The 21083-nt window shown below is 45.1% G+C and overlaps 1 protein-coding gene across 2 annotated transcripts in view; it reads left to right on the top strand.

Moving 5' to 3' along the window:
• Positions 1-21083, top strand: part of tnikb (TRAF2 and NCK interacting kinase b) — a 52663-nt gene extending 31580 nt beyond the window's left edge. The window contains exons 16-33 of one of the 2 annotated variants that reach the window (XM_030756031.1): positions 197-499; positions 2537-2653; positions 5375-5617; positions 5927-6033; positions 6128-6243; positions 6625-6701; positions 11940-12121; positions 13037-13151; positions 13876-14016; positions 14943-15051; positions 15455-15631; positions 15725-15868; positions 16063-16197; positions 16280-16380; positions 16521-16670; positions 17298-17457; positions 20556-20695; positions 20808-21083. In XM_030756031.1, the coding sequence (XP_030611891.1) occupies positions 197-499; positions 2537-2653; positions 5375-5617; positions 5927-6033; positions 6128-6243; positions 6625-6701; positions 11940-12121; positions 13037-13151; positions 13876-14016; positions 14943-15051; positions 15455-15631; positions 15725-15868; positions 16063-16197; positions 16280-16380; positions 16521-16670; positions 17298-17457; positions 20556-20695; positions 20808-20891 (2601 nt within the window). In that variant the 3' untranslated portion in view covers positions 20892-21083. The remainder of the gene's footprint in view (positions 1-196; positions 500-2536; positions 2654-5374; positions 5618-5926; positions 6034-6127; positions 6244-6624; positions 6702-11939; positions 12122-13036; positions 13152-13875; positions 14017-14942; positions 15052-15454; positions 15632-15724; positions 15869-16062; positions 16198-16279; positions 16381-16520; positions 16671-17297; positions 17458-20555; positions 20696-20807) is intronic. The other variant, XM_030756032.1, reaches the window with a different exon arrangement.

Genomic DNA, 21083 nt, shown 5'->3' with positions numbered 1-21083 from the left:
GTGAAGAGAGATTTTTCTGCCTTTTGGAGTGAAACTCAGATATTTGGAGTGTTTCTGTAAAGATGGATAACATGTGACCTCTTCCTCCGGTTTTACAAATACAGATCAGTTCTCTCACTTCATCTGTGAGCGTGCACGTGAAGACGTGCATGATCTTCTGCCCACTGCCCTGTTAAACACTCACCTTCCCTTCCAGGTGATGCGTCGGGCTCAGAGCAACTCTCCCCGAATCCCCCCAAAGAAATATCACTCCTTCAAGGAACAAGACATCAACTTCGAGGAGCTCCTGAAGCTCCCCGGGTACAAACCTCGGTCCCGCCCCCCCTCCTACCCTGCTCACGTCAGCCCCTCCAGACATCACATTCACGCGCCTCGAATCCGCATCACCTGCGTCCCCGACTCCGAGCCGGCATACTCTGAGCCAGTGGCGTTCCAGAGGAGCCCCAACAGGAGTCCTGACAGGAACGCTGAGTCCAGGGGCCGCAGCCCTGACCGCTTGGTTAGTCAGAGGATGAACGGATGCTTCCTCACCTTGCCATCTGTGCGGGCTGCCTAATTAACCCCCCCTCTAATCTCTAATAACAGCTCCATTTCTCTAACCAGGTGAACTGTCCCACTGTAACTCTGGCAGGACTCTGTGGACTCTCATTTCTCACCATTTCCACTGGGATTCGTTGGTTTAATTCCCTCAGTGCTTTCCTCCTCTTCTTCCTCTTCCTGGTAGTGATGCGGAAACACGAGTAAAACCCACATTTCCCATCAAAGAGCTGCTCCGGTGCTGCTTCTGCATGCTGGGCACTGACTCCACGGGAGACCCTTAAATCAGATTTTTATATGAGCTACAAATGCACAAACAAAAACACTGACATTAAATATTTAGTTGTTTTGTGATTAGAATTGTAAAAACTTTACATCTGCACATCATCATTTCCATCTGACAGGCTGCTGCAGACTGATCTCTAACCACAGCAGCTCTCACTCTGGTTTCCTCCTCACACCTCTGCTCCTATATCATATTTACATCAGTTTATATGAAAGAGGATAAAAATGGGTAAAAGTTAAAATCCTGATTTGTCCCCCAGACTGAGAGCTGCTCTTTTACTGCATGTTTTTGATTTTGCCCTCTAACAGGTTCTGACTTCACCTGCTTTCCTCTTTCAGGCTTCATCTTCACTTTATGTTAAATTCCAGGTTTTTATTTATTCTCTAATGTTGGTTTAACTTGATATGAGCTCATAAACTGCAGGTTAATGTTTCATATTTGATCCGTAAATCAAGGCCACCTTAAAGCAGATGACAGATACACATTTAGGGCAGATCTGCAGACCCGCCCCCTGGTGGCAGGCGGTGGGCAGATGTAGGACAGCTGCAGCTATATCAGTCTCTGTCCCCATGGACGCCGAGCATGGAAAGCACACTCTGTACAGATAGGTCTACCCTGGTCTCAGCCCCCCCAGGATTTTCCTTCAAGCTTCAGAGGAAGAAATGTTTCCATCACAATGTTCTCTCTAAAAACAGAGAGAATGATCCCCGTTGATGTGCAGCTCCTCGGGGGCCGCAGACGCCGCCACAGCCAGCTCGAACCATCGGGCTTAGAAATGTGGAGAGCTAATCAGCAGCTTTACCTGTGACGCAGATCATGATATCTGATGTAGACTTCCGCTTTATGTAACCGATGACGAAGAGCTGAGGAAGAGGCGCCCAGACTCCACTTTACTCAAACACACAAAGTGCTGTAAAAATATCCAGTTAGAAGGAAAATTCCTGCACGTGTAGCAAAGTGTCCTTAAATAATTCACTCTGCATTCCTGACACAGTGTGGAAGTTTACCCACGCATGTCACTAAAGCATGAAACACAGTGGAGTTTATTCATGTGACTGCCATACAAGTAAATATGATGTAACGAGCCTCTCTGAGACTTCCTGTGACAAAGAGCTTTAAAACATAAAAATGTTGCTTTTATGAAGTGAATCATTTCTTAGAGTCTGCAGACTTTCCTCCAATAACGCAGCAGAAATATCTGCAGTGACCCTGTGAGGACATGCGTGCATCATAGCAGCAACATATATGACAATATTTAGGTCTGAGAAGATAAACCTGCCTCTGCAGTGGATTTATGACAGCTCTCCAAAATCCACAGATTCCTTTTACTGTGCAGCACAGATCACATGATGTTGTGTTTGGCTTATTGTGCTGTTAAAAAAGCCTGAATATAAAACTGCACATCACTGCAACACCATAAAAAGGTTGTAAAAGGATGACACTCAGTTTATCCTGCACAGAATGAGCCTCTGATGTCACAGTCTGACCTCAGACACGTTTATTTCTACCTGATACACAAAACTGGACATTAGTGCAGCTGCAGGGAAACCTCTCCAACACACACACATGCACACACACACACGCACACACCATAGAGGACAGTTTCATGGTGGACGCGCTGCCTGATGGTGCGTGCTGGGTGCCTGTAGTGTGTGTGTGTGTGTCTCAGGTGGAGGCACACTATATGCTGAACTCTCTTCTCCTGCGTTGCAGCATAAAGTCTCCAACCGGATCTCAGACCCGTCGCTGCCACCGCGCTCCGAATCCTTCAGCAGCGGGGGCATCCAGCAGGCCCGGACTCCGCCCATGCACCGCTCCGTCGAGCCTCAGGTGTGCGACCTGTGTCTTTGTGTGTGTGTCTAAGTGTGTTAAATGTGTGTGTTTCTTTAGCCTGAAGGTGTTATTTAGTCATTTCTGTGGTAAAACGGTGCAGAGCAGTGAAGGAAAGGTCAGCGCGACAGCATCATCGAGCTGAGCTGAGCTGAGAATCAAACCTGTGCACCTGCACAGGTTTGATTCTCATGCACGTGCAGACACGACTCCAGCACACTGAATCTGTGGAAAGCACCACAGGTGCTCATGGATGCATGTTAGTGTGATGTGTTGGAGCCACAGAGGTCAGCATGTGTCTGCTGGTTGTGGACACACGTGGTTGTTGGCTCCATCAAAGGTGAAGCAGCTGAGCACAGAGCCTCATTAGTACCAGAGAGGCTTAAATGGAAGGGATTAAGTGTGTGAGAGGAGCTGGAGTGAGAGGAGGATTAATGAGGAGATTGTTGGGTGTGATGGAGCAGCAGGCAGTGATGCAGTGTTGCACTAGCAGTAGGGTGGAGGATGGGGATGAGGCGTGTAACCGGGCAACATCACCAGCTGCCTCTTCAGTGAGTCCTTCATCCTGTGGTTGAACTCCAACTACAGGGTCTTGGACCGCAGCTGGTATCTTTCCTCATCTGCAGCCCAAGGGAGCTCAGCGGAGCGACTCATGAGTCAGCTCTCCGCCCTCTGGGGTTCTGGCTGGAGCGACGCTCCGGCACGCAGCTGCTGTCAAGAGCAAAATGAAAGCTCCTGGTAGAGGGTCCACACTTCAATCACATCACAGAACAGGCACAGTGATGGAGTTAGTCTACTGTGGTGGTTTACAGAGGTAAAGATATGGATTTAACTTTATTGTTAGCATTAGCTTTAGCTTGGGTCTGGGTCTGGGTCTCAGAATCCTCTGGTTGTCTGAGGAGTCTTCAGCATCACTGAGGAGGCAGGAATGTCCTTCACCTTTCAACCAAATTTAGATGTAAATATTTGTTTATGGTTGTTTGTTTATTTTATGGGGACAGTGAATGCTAACTGAACTATAATAACATACCGGGTTTGTTTACATCATCGTTCCTGGGCGGGTTAAAAAAGGAAACCTCCTTCAGTGGTTGCCGAGTAAAGCTAGTATGTGTGAAGCACTGTTGCCCACTCCTCAGTAAGGAAAGTAGCTATTTGCTGTCCTAAAAGTTGCTATATGATGTCATTACCTAATTTGCATAACTGGTCATTTGCATGTAGTTGTAATTGTAGGAGAAAGGAATAACATCTTTGGAGAGACAAAAAAATGAAGAAAGAGTTAATGCACGTATTTATATGACCTCATAAAATGTGGAGAAACTCTCAGGTTTGAGCTTAAAGGACACGTATCATGCTTTTAAAACCTTTCTTTTTTATATGTAAATCATTCACTTGTCGTCTATATAAAGTAGAACTGCAATGCTTTGGTATGAATTTCTCATTATTGTTGCACCACAGACCCCTCTTTTACACCTTTTTTGATGTGCATCTTAGAGCAACCCATTTTGGTGCGGACTCTTTAAATGTGAATGAGACATTTCACGCCCCGCCCCCCTCCAGGTCGCAGAGCGTTCCACTCCATAGACATAATTTCAAAATGTTAGAATGGCCAAATATGATCAAAAACAATTCCTCAGTCTTACCTGTGAAAGGTAAGCCCATGTGATCCCATTTTGACTGTAAAATGGTTCAAACAACTCCACACAGAACCAGAGTGCAGCATCTCTCTCACGTTATGTTGGCCGCTTTTGCCCCCTCCAATATGGCGGCGACGTTGGAAAACAAAATTATTATTTTGTGCCGAACAGTTTCCCAGTGTTAGTGCATATTTGAATGTGTGAATGAATGCATTAACTTAAATAACTTTGTAGAGAGGCACTTTATGAAGTGTATTAGTTCACAGCGCAGCTTTGCCTCCTCCAATATGGCGGACACACAGTTACGTAACATCAGCGGCCAACCCAGTCAACGAGGCGTCTACGTATATGTGTCTATGGGTATATATGTCTATGTTCCACTCCACCCCGTTCAGTCAGGAATCGTGGGGGTTAATACACCCAACAACCGAACATTTTGACTTGTCTACTTACAACTTTGGCATGACTGAACTTGGACTACAAAGAAAAAAATGGCGGATTCATGAATTCGGTAAGCCAGATGTCCATGCCCTTGTTTAGCAGTTCCACGACAAATACTGTGACGTCACAGGACAGAAAATGTCACAGGGACTAGAGAAAACTGAACAGCCTGAAAAATGTGACCCAAAAAGAATATAAAGATATCTACACAGCACTGGAACCGAATGCATTTACATTTCCTGCACTGCTACACACTGAAAGTACACAACAAAATGTATTTAAGGGCTAAAAAAGTAGGCTTTGCATGATACGTGTCCTTTAGCTTTGCTCAGCTTCACCAGCAGGTGGAGCTGTTTGTTTGTTGTCAGAAGGACAGAGTGATTAATCTCTTAAACTAAACGCTCTAACTTTTCAACCTGACCATGAATGCACCCCAAGGAGTGTTTCCCCTCTTTCGTGACCTCACTCCTCCCGCTCCAGCACTCCTCCCACAACGTTTCCTCTTGACTTTCCTCCTGATCACTTTGTCCTCATCCTGCTCTTCCTCCTCCCCTTGCCTGTTTCCTTCTTGTGTGTGTGTGTGTGTGTGTGTGTGTGTGTGTGTGTGTGTGTGTGTGTGTGTGTGTGTGTCTGTGTGTGTGTTCAGATGGCCCACCTGGTGCAGGTGAAGAGTCACGGCCTGTCAGGCTCCCAGTCCCTGTATGACCCCCACGGCGTGTCCTCCTCCTCCTCGGCGTCGCCCTCCCCCTCCCGGCCTCCCATGCCCCGGCAGAACTCCGACCCCACCTCTGACACCCCTCCTCCCCCACCCCTGTCCCGCCTGGCACCCCCCCTCGACAAGCTGGACCGCAGCTCCTGGCTGCGGCAGGACGACGACATGCCCCCCAAGGTCTCTGCATGCCGTGTGTTCGTATCTGTGTGTGTCCATGTGTGTGCGCTTTTCTCTGCAGACTGTTTCAGTTGTGTAAATGTGCTTTGACCTTTTTACTCGTTTTTCTACATTTTTTATTTTTTAAGAGTCTTCTGATAAAATCTAAAAATCTACTTCAAACTGATCTAATGAGAAAAGTGCATTTGGGTCCATTTGAGTTCATTTTGTGAAACAGGAAATGATGTAAAGAAGCTTTTGTGGCTGTTTTGTTCCTAAATTCTGATGTTTGACCTGCTGTGAAAACCCGCTGGTGTTTTATGCTTCCAGGTTCCTCAGAGGACGACCTCCATCTCTCCGGCTTTGGTCAGGAAGAACTCCCCGGGAAACGGGCCAGGCCTCGGCCCTCGGGCCGGCGCCCACCTCATACGGGCCAGGTACGCGCAGCTGTGATGTCGACCGGTGGAAATGCAGGTGCAGTTATTTGTTTGCGGTCATGAATGAGACAACGCTGTGTTTGTGTTACCGCAGCAACCCTGACCTGCGGAGGACTGACATGTCCATGGACGCTCCCCTGAAGAGAACAAGTAGCGGCAGCTCTTCCAGCTCCAGCACCCCCAGCTCCCAGGGAGGCTCCAACGAGCGCGGTGAGTCCACATGGGTCCCACTGACCCCTGAACCTTACCTGAACCTGACCTTTGGAGGTCTGTCTCAGAGTAAAGGTGCTTCTAGTAATTACGCTCTGCAAATTTTTAATTAAAACTCTCACCACCAGGGGGCCGTGTTATTGAGCTTTTGATACTTTATTTTAGTCCTGCACCCTTAAGAGGCTTTCCTTTTTTCCCAGGTCGCCATGGTAAATTAAAGCATGTTCCTAATACAGGTTACATTGACTCGCTGCACCACCTTGTGGTACAAACTGGTATTGCACGACAGTGTAACGTCATCTGACATCTCTAATGCCCTGATGTTTTGGACATAGTGGTTGTTTCTCCACGCTCATATGACATCTTTAGTTTATGCTTCAGGTAATTCAGCCTCTAAGACTGAAGGTCACGACACCAAAGACGACAGCAGAGAGATGACCCGGCCCAGCAGGCCTGCAGTGAGTGCACACACACACACACACACTCCTGCAGCCCTTCGTCTGTGTGTGTCAGTCCCACAAACCCGCGTGTGCTTAAAAATGCTCATTCAGTAAAGTGACTCTTCTCTCTGAACTAACCTCTGCCTGTCCTCATCCCTCCTCCACCCTCCGTCAGAGCTATAAGAAAGCTGTAGACGAGGTTAGTGATGTTTCCTTCATCCCTCTTTCTCACTTTATCCTCTCCTCCTCATCATCTCACCCTACACCCATCCTCACATATGTGGAAAGTTTCTGAATGAATAAAGTCCTGACATTAGCTCCACAGGTTTGATTCTCTGACAGTGACTCATAGGCTCAGCGGTTTGAATCCAAGCTAAAAACAAGGTCAATAAATAATGTTTATGATAAATGCAAAATTGATTTCATTCACTTATATTTTAAGTAGAAACAATGAAGTCAAAGCATCCTTTGAAAACCTCTAAATGCTTTCAGACAGCAAACATTTTCACCTATTTTCATGCCATGTTTGTAATAAACTAAAGACGTTTTTCATACCAAAAATACTTTTATTGGTCTTTAAAGTTTTAGTTTCTTAGAAAGTTCTCAAAAATCTCTAAAACGTCATCATAATCCCCTCTGAGTGTCTCCAGTTTCCATAAATATCCTCAATATTTCTAAACTCATATTCTCATCAGTCCCCATTTCTCCAGAATTTCTAACAATATTCTCAGTTTCCAAAAGAAATCCTAACTTTTAAAATATCCACATTTTCTAGGCCTTAGTTTCATCCACACCTCCAAAAATCCATCTTTGCTTTTCAAGCAAATTAAAATTCCCAAAGAATTTAAACCATGTCTTCACTGAAGTTTTTCTCTTCTTAAAATGTTCCTAATTACCAAGAAAAATTCCTCATTATCCAAAATATTCTTAGTTTTGTAAAACACCTTGTTTTTCAGACCACTTCCTCAAAAGTTCTCAGTTTAAATCAAATAATTTGTTTTCCACAAAATATTAAAATCTTCAAAAACGGGTTCGCTTTCTCTGAAAGTTCAGGAAACCATCTTTGTTTCTGCAGATTATAAACTGTCAGCTCCAATTTTCTCTAAAAGCTCCTCAATATTTCTAAAACACTCTGTTTTAATGTCCTCAGTTTGTTTTCATCCTTCGGCTTCAAAAATGTTCAAAAGTTCTCCAGAATAAATGAATGTGAGCACATTTATGAGCTGTCCTGGTGTCCCAGCAAACTTCCTCCTCGGGAAGCGTGTCCGCTCTCTGAAAACATTCCCATGTCTTTCGTTGATGTTACCAAGTGTAACAGAGTGGTTTTGGTCTGGATCATGTTTTTTTATTAATAAATTTAAAAGATCTCGACGTGTGAGAAGCGTGTCAAAGCCGCGTCCTCTTTTCTCTCCTCTGTTCTTGTGACTTCCTGTTGTGTCAGACAGGAAGTTGTATTTGATGGGGGATCAGTTACGATGGGACTCATGACATCCTCCTTTCATCTCACTGTTGTATGAAACATGTGCTTCCTGTTGTCACCTCTCTGCTCTCATTTCCACTCTCTGTGTCTCTCTCTCTCTCTCTCTCATCAGGAGGAGTTGGTAAGGCCCCCCCCAACGTGTCCACTTCCTGTTAGCTTCCTGTGCACGTTTTCCTTGCTGTGAATTGTAGATATTCACATGTAGATGTCTCACTGGCAGCTGTAAAATGAGTCTCTGGTTGGGAGGAAGTGGCCAGGCACAACAAGCCCCGCCCCCAACAGACACTAGCTAGTTTGGATGTTGTCCGTCTCACAAACGTGTCATTCTCCAGCACACAGGTCTTATTGTCCATGACAGCAACTTTCCTTTGACCTCGCCGAGATTCGAATTCAGCTGAGATTTGTAGGATGCGTCTGTGGTGTGAATCTTAGATGACCTCTGACTTTGACCCAATTATAAGTAATCAGGTGACCTCAGGGTCAGTGGCCATCCTTTGTGGCATGAATCAATTAGCTTTGCTGCGATATTGTTAACAAACAAAACAATCCCCTGTTCCCCCTCCAGGGTTATTTTAAGTGACTGAGAGAGTGTACTAATATTTAAAGTATTTATATTTAATATATTTATTTTATTGCATCCAATAACATTTGATTATTTACAGATTTAAAAGCATATACATTTTTATGTTTGTGTTTTTATATTATTTTATATTTCAATATTTTATTTATATGAATATTTACAGAAAACATTTAAATTGTTTTATTTTATAAAATTTTATATTTATTTTTATAGTTCTGATTATTTAAATTGTAATAAATGTTTTTAGAGTAATCATATTTGATATAATTTTTTAAAAATTTAAAATATTTTGTATTCATGTTGTTTTATAAAATCTATTTTTTATCTCTAATATTTTATGTTTGTATTCTTTTTTCATTTTGTGTAGATTATTTAGTTGTTTTTTTTTTTGTTTTGTTTTTTTGGCCACAGCGGCTTTTTATCATAGTGGAGAGAGACAGGAAATGGGGAAAGATACAGGGGAAGACACGCAGGCAAATTGGCGACGGGCCGGGACGCGAACCCGCGCCGCCCGCACTGCAGCGCGGCATTTGTATGTGGTCGCCGGCTTCACCACTAAGCCACCCAGATGTCGTTTATAGAGCTTACACAGCACAGGTGTTCTCAGGTGTGCACAGGTGTGAAGCTTTAATACATTTTAATAAACCAGTCATACAGTCAAAACTTCACCTCCAGTTTACCTTAAATTGCATTCAGTCGTTCATGTTAGCCCAAGAGTAGCATTACTACCTGTGAATACAGCACCTCACCTGTAAAGACTGAATATCTGCTGGTTGGTTTTTCTTTCATTAGAGCATCAAACCATCACAGAGCTGTTCTTACCTGTTTGAATGTCTGAATGTGTGGAGGCGGGACACAGCAGCGTGCATGTATCTCTGGCTGCTTACTGTAAAATATCACATAGGCTCAATTTAAAGCATTTTGAACTTTGACCTTCCCCCTCTGAGGCATGGTGGCATCTGCAGCTCAGCTGTCCTCCTCCTCTCACTTCACCGTCCTCCTGCTCGCTGCCCTTCTCATCGAGGACTCACTAACAGTTTGCATGGTGGCACAAAAACCCATCTGCTTTCTGCTCTGAGCTTCTGAGCCTCTGCAGCACAGCAAAGATGCAGGAGAGCTGAGACATTAAAGCAGGGTGTCAGACATAAGGTGGCCCACTGAGCAGCTTTGGAAAATGTGAAGGAGGGCATAAATTTTCAACTTTTAACTGTATTTTTATAAGGTTCCTCCTGATAATGACCTCCCCCACATTCATACTACAGCAAACAGATAAATGATTAAATGTTTTTTCTTCCCTGTTTTCTGGTGGATGAGCTACCAGACATTTTTTACACATTTATTTCTTACAGTTTACGTTGTGATGACACATTTCTGTCTGCAGCATTTCTTTATCATGTAGAAAAACTGAGACGTATTATTGAAGTTGCCCTTCTTTGTTTTATATGAAGATATGACAGGCGTAGTTAAGCATGTTTACACTGACAGAAAGGGGAGGTTCTCTTCAGATCAGCGTGACCTGAGTTTGACATCCCTGCATTAAAGCTTTGCAGGGTTACAAAATTACATTTCAGGCGTGTTTTAAACACTTTTCACTGCATCACTAAATTAGGGTCAGATTATTAGTTTGTAATCAGATAACAGATGGACGAGCTTTAAACCTGCATGCCCTGTAATGGCCAGCAGGGGGCAATAATCCGAAAGCTGGGTCGGCCTGGAGCACTTTGTTCCAGATCAAACTGACAGATTTTCTTTTAATTATTGATCATTTTGAAGCGTTAATCACCTGCAGTCAGAAACATTTCAGCTTTGTTTTAGATTTAAAGTGAAGCTCCACACTGAAATATAATCAGGTGCCATATTTGATACAGATGTATCCATGTGCTGCTGTGATATTCGTAATGGTAAAAATTAGGGGTGGGACTTTAACGCGTTAATTTCGATTAATTAATTACGGGGAAATTAACGCGTTAAAAATTTTAACGCATTTTAATCGCACTTTGCACCGTGGAACGTTTCTCAGTGCGCGAGTTCCAGGCATACAGATTATATCGACGCACAATGTCCAAATTAGGGGCCGCATCCTGCGAAGGACCCGGCCCACGTCTTTCGCAGCCCACGAAGACCACAAAGGCAAAAAAAAAAAAAAACACACCACAAAGGGAGGAAGTGAGCAGCTAGCCTTCATATCAGCTGCCCTCACCTCTGCGTAGCTCATGTCTCCTAGCAACCATGACTGTGAAGCACAGCTGTGTAAAAGCAGCTGTTAAATGGAGAACGAACTTTTTCTCCTTTTTGTGGTTTAATTTTAATTATTTTATTCAAAATAAGCTGTTAAAACAAGCATAACAACATCAAGGAGTACAGCTGAGAGAATGATTAATTTCCAACTATATTAAGTGAGACGTTAATGTTGAATAAAACTATCCAGTTATGATGCTTAACTTTAATTTCAGGAGTTTATCACAGGAGCACTTCTGCCCTTCGTTGGTCTGTGTAGTAGACTGGTGGGAAAATAAACAACATTTTGAAGTTTAAGCTTATGTATATTGATTTATTCATCAACCAAACTTAAATTAATATTTCTCATGTCAAATATTGAAATGCGATTAAAATGCGATTAATTTTGATTAATTAATTACAAAGCTTGTAATTAATTCGATTAATTTTTTTAATCGAGTCCCACGCCTAGTAAAAATGTTTCCTGCCATGAATTCTCGTACAGCTCTTCATAACCTTTCATTATAGATTCTTCTTCTCGTCTCTGGTGCTGAATGGGTCTCAGCTGAAGTCTGAAATGTCATTTGGAATTGCTTTTACTTTTTCATTCTCAGCACTCGGACTCGGCTAATTAAGCACTTTGTGCTCCGTGTGATATGAATCTAAGAGGTAATGAAATGCAAAATTGTCTCCACACCCGAGCTTTGTGCTTTTGTGGTGCTGCAGCCTCTCAGCATCCATGGATGGACCAATCACATTATATCATTGAATTGGTTGAAATGAACAGAATTTAAGGTTTCAAAATGGAAAAAGACAAAAATTCCTGAGTTATAAAACGGTCACACTTTGGCTGCTCCTGGTTATTCATAAGGGTCGGCTTGTGTTTGTTGCATGATTATTTTGGGTCTGCAGACGGCTGGCTTCTCGTATCAGGAAAAAAAAAAAGTGTTTAATGACTTTTGGATTTGTCTTCCTGCAGGATCTGACGGCTCTGGCCAAAGAGCTGAGAGAGCTTCGGCAGGGCGAGGAAACCAGCCGCCCGCCCGTCAAAGTGACCGACTACTCCTCGTCCAGCGAGGACTCCCACAGCAGCGAGGATGAGGAGGGAGAGGGCGGGGCTAATGATGGAACTGTGGCTGTCAGTGATATCCCGCGCATCATGTGAGTGAAATGAAAATAAATCCATCAGTGACCTTTTGCACCCAAAGAAGTGCATGAATATTGAACATTTTTGGTCTATGCGTGGAGAAGAAATCAGCTAAAACATAAGAACCCTTGTTTGGGTTTATGGGCTCAGCCACACATTTAAAATCATACTGAATAAATCGTTATGACCATTTGGTAAATATTGGCCATATTATTAGGAGGATTATTTGGGGTACGGCTGATGGTGCTCAGCACAGAGAGCAGTGCAATCAGAGGACACTTTGTTTGCACCAACATTTGGTTGCAGCTTGTTATTTATTTGCTAAGAGGCATCGTTTGTCTTTCCATCAGTTCACTCCTAAATTATTGATGCAGGAAGCTCAGACGAGCTGCACGTGTCTCATCTCACATCTATTTATTCTGGCGCGCTCTAAGATTCACTGTTACTGTGTGATACAGTGAAACAGCTGATAATCTGTGCAGAGATTAGCTGCACACGCCCCGCCGGGTCGTTGTGACAGATTACAGTGTGCAGACTGTAAATGTAGGCTGTGCTTCAAATTTAGATAAATATACAAAACGTATGGCTGCATATTCCTGATATTCCAAATAAAGCTTGAGGGTTTTGCAGTTTATCAGAGTTTCCTGGGAGAAACAATAAAACAAGGAACCAGAGTTTTCTGAAGGTCGGCTTTTTGTAGTGTCTATAAACACATATATTCATGTAAGTGGTTTCTATGAGTTCCTGTCATGAGGCTGTGGCTGCAGCTGGTTAGTGCTTCAGACCTGCCAGCCTTCCTGGGTGGGGTTTCTCCGGGTACTTGGACACACACACACACACACACACACACACACACACACACACACACACACACACACACACACAGGCCAAAGTCTGCATGTTGATGGTTATAAAAATCTGTTTTTCAGGCCTGCAGCAAGTCAGGGTACCAACGAGTCATTCGGCACGACGGGAGATCATAACGACACCAACGACGATTCATATGGAAACAGCTCCCAGGACAGCACCCTGGTGATGCGTGAGGTGAATCTCAGTTTAACCTTTGACCGATGCCTCGCTGACTCCACAGAAGCCGACACTCATCACTTGAGCAGTTTTTGGTTTGTCTCTGGGCGAGGAGAGCTGCAGTGATGTTAGATGGTCATTCTGGTGTATTTGAATAAAAGAATAGAACGGCTTTATTGTCATTGTACAGGATGCACAATGAGATTGGAGGGCCACTCCTGTTCAGTGCCATGCAATAGAAAGTCAAACTTTCTAAAATAAAAATATAATAATCTAAAAATATACAGACAAAAAGTACAAAACAGAGCACCAAAAGGAAGAGCCGTGAGCCGCTGCGTCTGTGCGCGCCGCCGTCTTGGTTAATGCACAGTTTTACCCTCAAATCTCAGATACGGATCAAAATTTTATATTATATTATATTTTGGGGCCTTTTTAGCCTTTATTACAACAGGACAGTTTGTGAGTAGACAGGACAGGTGGGGGAGAGTGTAAGGGGGCGGAGTAAACCTGGGCCTCATGACGTATGGGTCACCTGCATCATTTTTAGAGGTAAATAATTCTTCAAATAATGTTTCAGCTCTGCTAGATTCTCTATGAAACACGGGGGGGCTCTGTCTGTGCCCACCCTCCCCAGTTTAAAAATAACACCAAAACAAACAGGCCTGCATCCAGCTGGCTCCATCCTCCCTCCACCACCACAGCCTCGCTGCACAGTAGCCCGCCCCTCTCTCTCTTTTTCCAGAAACACAGGGAACGGAGGCGGAGCTCAACCGCCAGCAACGGTTTCCCCAGCAAACTGTTCTCTGGCAGCACCAATCTCCCTGATTTAGTGCAGCAAAGCACCTCCCCCCTGGTCTCCCCAGGGGATGCCTCCGGGGTCCAAGTAGGTGGAGTAGCACCCAAATACCAGCCCTGAAAACCTCTCCCCCCCAAACCCACCCATATCCTTACAAACCTGCTCACCCCAACACCTGCCCACGCTCCCCGTTACCAACCAGCCGTCTGCTGCTTCATCAGGGTGGGAAATTACCTCCAGCCCTTTGAGCCTGACATTAATGCAGCTCGTGAGCTATATTAATAAAAGGTGCTGGTTCAGAGAATTGGCCATAAAACTAAAGCCATAATTCCTGTTCAACATCACCCTCCATTAGGGACGATTTCAGCACTGCTCGGATTTTTAAGTCACTCAGTGGGAATCCTGTTTTGTCCCCTCGGACCTGCAATGGGTCTCAGGGATAACTCACCTTGGTTTTCACATCTGGGGAAATGGATTCTCGGCCGGTGACCCTGTCGGCTCTGAGAGGACTGTTGCTGTTAATTAGCACTATATAAATGAATCTGGCGAGATTTCAGCAAATGTTTTATTGACAAATGTAACATGGAGAGGCCCAAAAGCTCCACATTTGGATAAATATTTCATTTAAAATCATGCACTCAAAGTGGAAAGTAATTTCTTTCAGTTCTAATTTAGCGTTCAAGAAACTCAGCTGGCTCATCAGTGAGTAAAGTGGCAACTTTAATTTCCCGCCCTGTCCTTTTTGATTCGACCTACTGCTCCACCCGTTTGATCCCTCTCTTTGTTGCCCCCTCTCTGTTTTCCAGCCTCTGATCCAGGAAGTTCCCCTTCCCTGCTCCTGAACACCTGATACAGGTCTCTGACAAAATAAAGGAAACACTGATGAGGACCCGTTTATGCTTTGGAGAAAAACAAATCTTTGTTTCCTAGATTTTGATCCCTGTTTTTAGACTGATTTGAGCCTAAATGACAAACATGTGTCTGACCGTAAAATCTGTTTCTGTGACCTGCAGTATGGGATGGGAGGCAGCGGAGGCTCCAAGGCTTCCTTCACCCCGTTTGTTGATCCAAGGGTGTACGGGACCTCCCCAACTGATGACGATGATAAAAACTCTGCCTCAGGTAGGTTTAAGGAGGCCTCACACAGCTCCCCCTGCTGGCCTGGGTGACTCTAAGAGGCAGCAAAAAAAAAAATCTCAGATTTTTTTTGCAAATATTTCTGAAAAGGAAAAAACACCTACATTATCCGAGGGACAAAAATATAAAAACTGTGGTTTGTAGATTGAATTTAACACATCTGCAAGCCGCTTTGCAACACACGTCCACCACAGCCTGATGTAAGATAGATAGACAGACAGACAGACAGATAGACAGACAGACAGACAGACAGACAGACAGACAGACAGACAGACAGACAGATAGATAGATAGACAGATAGATAGATAGAGTCCAAATAAAAAGGTAAAGGCACTCTCACCACTGTAAGATGATGATGATGGTGTGCGTTGTTGTCTTTGTGCTGCAGCGCTGTTTGTGGATGAGTTCCTGAAGCAGGAGCAGGAGCAGGCGAGGCTCAACGAGGCCCGCAAGATCTCTGTGGTCAACGTCAACCCAACTAACATCAGGCCGCACAGCGACACACCCGAGATCCGCAAATACAAGAAACGCTTCAACTCGGAGATCCTCTGCGCAGCTCTCTGGGGTAAAGCTGACGTGTGAGCGTCTTCAGGATCATTTTTAATCACACGCTGATATGTAGGCAGTAAAAAGGAGGCGTACATGTGTGTTTGTGCAGGAGTGAACCTGCTGGTGGGGACGGAGAATGGCCTCATGCTGCTGGATCGAAGTGGTCAAGGCAAAGTCTACAACCTGATCAATCGAAGGCGCTTCCAACAGATGGACGTCCTGGAGGGGCTCAACGTCCTGGTCACCATCTCAGGTTGACACGCCTCCTTCTGCAGCAGCTGATGTCACGTCATAGAGTTACTGCCTTAAAGTGACAGGGACGCTCACGACATTTAATCTATAACCAGAAAATTACCACATTATTTTTAGGTAATAATTATGTAACGAGAATGAGGACATTAAATACACAAAGTAACATGTTTGCTTTGTGTATTTCTGTCAAACTAGGGAAGAAGAACAAGCTGCGTGTTTACTACCTGTCGTGGCTGAGGAACAGGATATTACACAATGACCCTGAAGTGGAGAAGAAGCAGGGCTGGATCACAGTCGGGGACCTGGAGGGCTGCGTGCATTACAAAGTTGGTACGTTCAGATCATCTATGCGAGGACGTGAACCTGTCCTCAGAGTTTTTTTATTATCAGTGTTTTCTCTTTGTTTCTGCAGTGAAGTATGAGAGGATTAAATTCTTGGTGATTGCTCTGAAGAACTCAGTTGAAATATATGCCTGGGCACCCAAACCTTACCACAAGTTTATGGCCTTCAAGGTAATCAGTGAGTTTATTATCATCTGTCAACCATTTGTCCTCTCCTGCTAGTTCAGCGTGACCTCGGTGTCACAGAGTTCTTTTAATTCTGTAAATACACAACTGCCCCTCAGCCAATCAGCTTCTCCTCTGTCTGTCAGTCTTTCACTGACCTGCAGCACCGCCCCCTGCTGGTAGACTTGACTGTCGAGGAAGGGCAGAGGTTAAAGGTCATCTATGGCTCTAGTGTTGGGTTCCATGTAATTGATGTGGATTCTGGAAACCCCTACGACATCTACATCCCCTCACATGTAAGTGTGTGTGTGTGTGTGTGTGTGTGTGTGTGTGTGTGTGTGTGTGTGTGTGTGTGTGTGTGTGTGTGTGTGTGTGTGTGTGTGTGTGTGTGTGTAAAACTGCTGACTGCGTGTTGTGAGAGAGTGAATGAGATAATAGCTGAACAAATGAGATGGTGAGTGTGTGACGGTCCCAGCAACAAAATCATGATGTAAACAAAGAATGTGTGAAAGGGCGAGTGAGAAATGAAAGAGGAGATGTTAAAGTGAGTTAGCAGATGAAGGAGTGAATGAATGAATGAGTGAGTGAGTTTTTAATGAATGAACGGCTGTTTGAATCCAGAGGATGAATGAAAGAGACGGAGAGGGTGAATTGTGTCCTCTTTTAACCCTGGCTTGGTTACAGTCAGAGATGGACGGGCGAAGGAGACAGTAACCACAGCAACCGCCTCTCATTGCTTTTGGCAGTCATGAATCACGCTGTGCTCATGTCTGTTTCCATGGCAATTGCGTGGCTGAGGAGCGGGAGGCTTTATTGTTGCAGCAGTTTCTTCTCTCTCAGGGTGGGGAAGGGGAGATGTTAGAGGGGTCCAGCAGCTCCTAACACCCCTGACCCCACCCCCCTCCCGTCTGTCACCCCGGCAGATTCAGGGTCAGGTGACCCCGCACGCCATCGTGGTTCTGCCCAAGACGGACGGCATGGAGATGCTGCTGTGCTACGAGGACGAGGGCGTCTACGTCAACACCTATGGACGCATCACCAAAGACGTGGTGCTGCAGTGGGGCGAGATGCCCACCTCCGTCGGTACGTCAACCAATCAGCTCGCTTTTCCCTGATCCCACTGACCTCTGACCTCTTATGAGCGGTCTCAGCAGATCATCTCTCACTTCACTATCTACCACACCCCCTCTCCGCTCAAAGCAACACGCCTGCCTTTTCCTGCCTTTTGCTTTCACCTTTAAACAAGAAGCACAGACTGTAGTCTCACCTGTGTCATTACCTGCTTAAAGGGATACAGCAGGTTTTGGGGAGCTGATCTACTCAATGTGGCAAGCTGATGAGAACAAAAACTCCTCCATCACCTCCATAAACTGCATTTACCATTTGAGGAAGGTTTATTTTAAAATCAGCACAAGAATTAAAAGAACTGACTTCATTATTTATTTTAGCTTTTACAAGAAATAATCATAATGAAGCTCTTTATACTATCAACATGCTCTGGCTAGAAGATGATAATATAATGCAGAAGTTTTTCTTGTGTTCCTGTATTGAACATGTGTACATGCAGGAAGCAGTCGCAGGGCTTTAATGCCACAGACTGTAAATAAAAGTGGGAGGCAGATGCTGCGGCGTCACAGACTGCTTTGTGAAGTCCTGTTTGTGAAGCATTGGAGACGGCCACCATCACCCCTGTGGTGTTCTGAAACTAGCATCATGAGTGAGGGATGGAAATGAGTCATAAACCACGTCCAGGATGCCGTCCTGAAGTATACCTGGTTTATTGTTCTTCTGGATGCTAGCGAACCCCAGCCTCAGGTTTTATTCAGGAAGACATGAAAGTAGCAACTGAGACCATAAATTAATCTGAACTCGGCCATTTTCTCATAGACTTCATTACAGTTTGATTTCTGTTTGCACCCAGAGGAGGCACCCCCTCCTGGCCATTAGAAAGAATGCAAGTTTAAGCCAGTTCTTTAAGAAGAAGGGCTGTTTAGCTTAAACTCAACATAATTTGCTAACGAGTCACATTGATTTGTATGCAATCCAAGGCTCTGATTGGTGGCTTCATTACTGGTATTTAGTTTTACCACATGTATTTTCACACCCACCATTAACTTACTGGGCTGCACATTACTATGGGCAGCATGCAAACCTTTCTAATGGCCAGCAGGGGGCGACTTTGCTGACTGCAAAAAGAAGTTTGATTACAGCGACGTCTACGGGAGAGTGATACTGCTTCTAACTTTATGTATGACCATAGTAAACTCAGATGAGTTTATGGTCTCAGTCACTGGTTTCAAGTCTTATGATGCTGATTTAGTAAATCAGAGTCCCATCTGGACAATAATGCACAGTGTACCTCAGGCCAGGAAAGGCCAGACTGTTCAGTGCTCCACTCTCACTCATCCAGCGTTCAGCTCGGTGAACTCCAACAAACTTGATGTGTGGAAACACATCAGCAGCTCTTTCCTCACATTGTAACGTCTCAATCTGCTCGTGGAGAGTTTTAGTGTCACTGTTCTCATCACAGAAAGAGTAACCTGACCAAAATGTGACATCCCAAAACCTCGATGCATCCCTTTAACGTTAAGTGTTGAACATCCATGGGCTGCATGAGCTGATCTCTGCCTCAGTTCCTCACTCCCAGCTCACTGTCGTCCTCCTTTATGAGAATCTTTCACTTTTTTATGGATTTAGTTTGTGTTGTTTGTTCACTGTGTTTACTTGTTGTGTCTCATTGTTACCTGTGAAACATTTGCTCTTGCTTTCATCCTTGATTGCTCGAGCTCTGAAGTGATTTGGCTCAGACTAAATGTTGGTGAGATCCACAGAAACGAGCTGAGCACTCTGCCTGAGATCAGTGCGAGGGCAAAGCGTCGGGCTGAATCCAGCCGGAGCGCAGCCGAGCGCGAAGGATGCATCTTGAATCTGATGATCCAAGTCAATCAAAGCTTCTGTGTTTCTGCGCTCATGCTCACTCTTACAGATCTCTCTGTCCTTAACCCTGAACAATGAAGCATATGTGCGACTGTGTGTCTGTCCTGCAGCACTGTGGCTTCTGTGTGTGTTGCATTTTCCGTGTGGACATCGTCTCCCGTTGACATGTTTTTGTGTATTTTACTGTCAGACCAGATTTTCTCACAGCCAAGCCTGGCTCCGGCCCCTCCCCCACCCCTCCAGCTACGGGCCATAAAGAGTACAAACCGGCGTTGAGCTATTTAATCCTGCACAAACGCAGCGCTCAGCAGCTGCTAGTCGAGCCCCCGTCCCCAGGATGTGGGACCTGAAAATAAAAAGAAGCAACAAGAAGCCAAAGCTGCGATGACCCCAGGTGACTAGGTGGACCCGACCTAAATAAAACATGATCCAAGATCTCAGACGAGTCTCATGCACTACACATGATCCATTCAAATATTTAAATGTACCACAAACAGCAGCTCCTGTTTGTGGTACATTTATATATGATGCTACAGTCATACAAACGTGATGATCCTCAGGCAGGTCCTGGAGTCTGACACAATGAATCTATAAATCTGAACTAAAGCAGAGAAACATCTACGTTGGCTCAGAATAAATGAGCAAGTATCTTTTAACCCTGAGCCAACCAGGAAGTGAAACTCTCAACATTAAGACTCTTTCTGGTCCAAGAGAGGCAGCATCGGGCTTGTTTTAGTGACCCTGAACTTTCGAAGCTGTAGTGAACATCACAAACAAACAAACTGTAACTGTTTGGAAATGTACATTTTAGAAGCTACGTCAGCTCGGCCTCCGCCCTGCAGAATCACATCTCTCAGTGAAAGTAGCTTAAACCAGCTTCTGATTGGCTGACTTTAACGTGCGAACCACTAAAATGATGCAGCTACTGGACAGCCAGGTGCAATGTGGCAGCTCAGGTAACTCCTTTAAATCGAAGCGAACACCCAGCAGGCTCGTGATGCATCTCTGTGAACTCTGATCTCTCCAGTCCGTCAGAAACTGCTGCAATAATCTCCCGGAAGTGAGGCGGAGGAGGCCTCGAGGTGTGACTGGCCTGGGTGTGAGACTGGTGCTGAGTCTTCTCCTGTCCAATCCCCTTCTGTGTGTGTGTGTGTGTGTGTGTGTGTGTGTGTGTGTGTGTGTGTGTGTGTGTGTGTGTGTGTGTGTGTGTGTGTGTGCGCGCACACCCTCTCCTCCCCCTGCAGCCTACATCCACTCCAACCAGATCATGGGCTGGGGAGAGAAGGCCATTGAGATCCGGTCCGTGGAGACGGGACACCTCGACGGAGTTTTCATGCACAAGCGAGCTCAGCGACTGAAGTTTCTGACGGAGAGGAACGACAAGGTGTGCCCGAAAGCATCTGCACACCACACTCAAAGGCAGATGGCGTGCATCAGCCATCACAGTAAAACATACCTGAAACACACCTGTAACAAAGGCCGCCTTCTCCCCGCAGGTGTTCTTCGCCTCGGTGCGCTCTGGAGGCAGCAGTCAAGTCTTCTTCATGACCCTCAACAGAAGCTCCATGATGAACTGGTAACCCTTCGACCTCCTTTGATCCGCAGCCCTCGTCTTCTTCACCCCGAACACTGGCCGCTGAGGGACGGAGGGATGAGAGGAGGACGGCGTGTGTGTGTGTGTGTGTAAAATTGTATGTGTGTTTGTGGATAATCTGCTGCTGAACAGATGATTGAGCATCAGGAGGAAACCGCAGGAGTGTGCCCACCCCACC

The sequence above is a fragment of the Archocentrus centrarchus genome, chromosome 20, assembly GCF_007364275.1.
Source record: "Archocentrus centrarchus isolate MPI-CPG fArcCen1 chromosome 20, fArcCen1, whole genome shotgun sequence".
NCBI classification, from domain to species: domain Eukaryota; kingdom Metazoa; phylum Chordata; class Actinopteri; order Cichliformes; family Cichlidae; genus Archocentrus; species Archocentrus centrarchus.
This window is presented reverse-complemented; position numbering and strand designations above follow the sequence as displayed.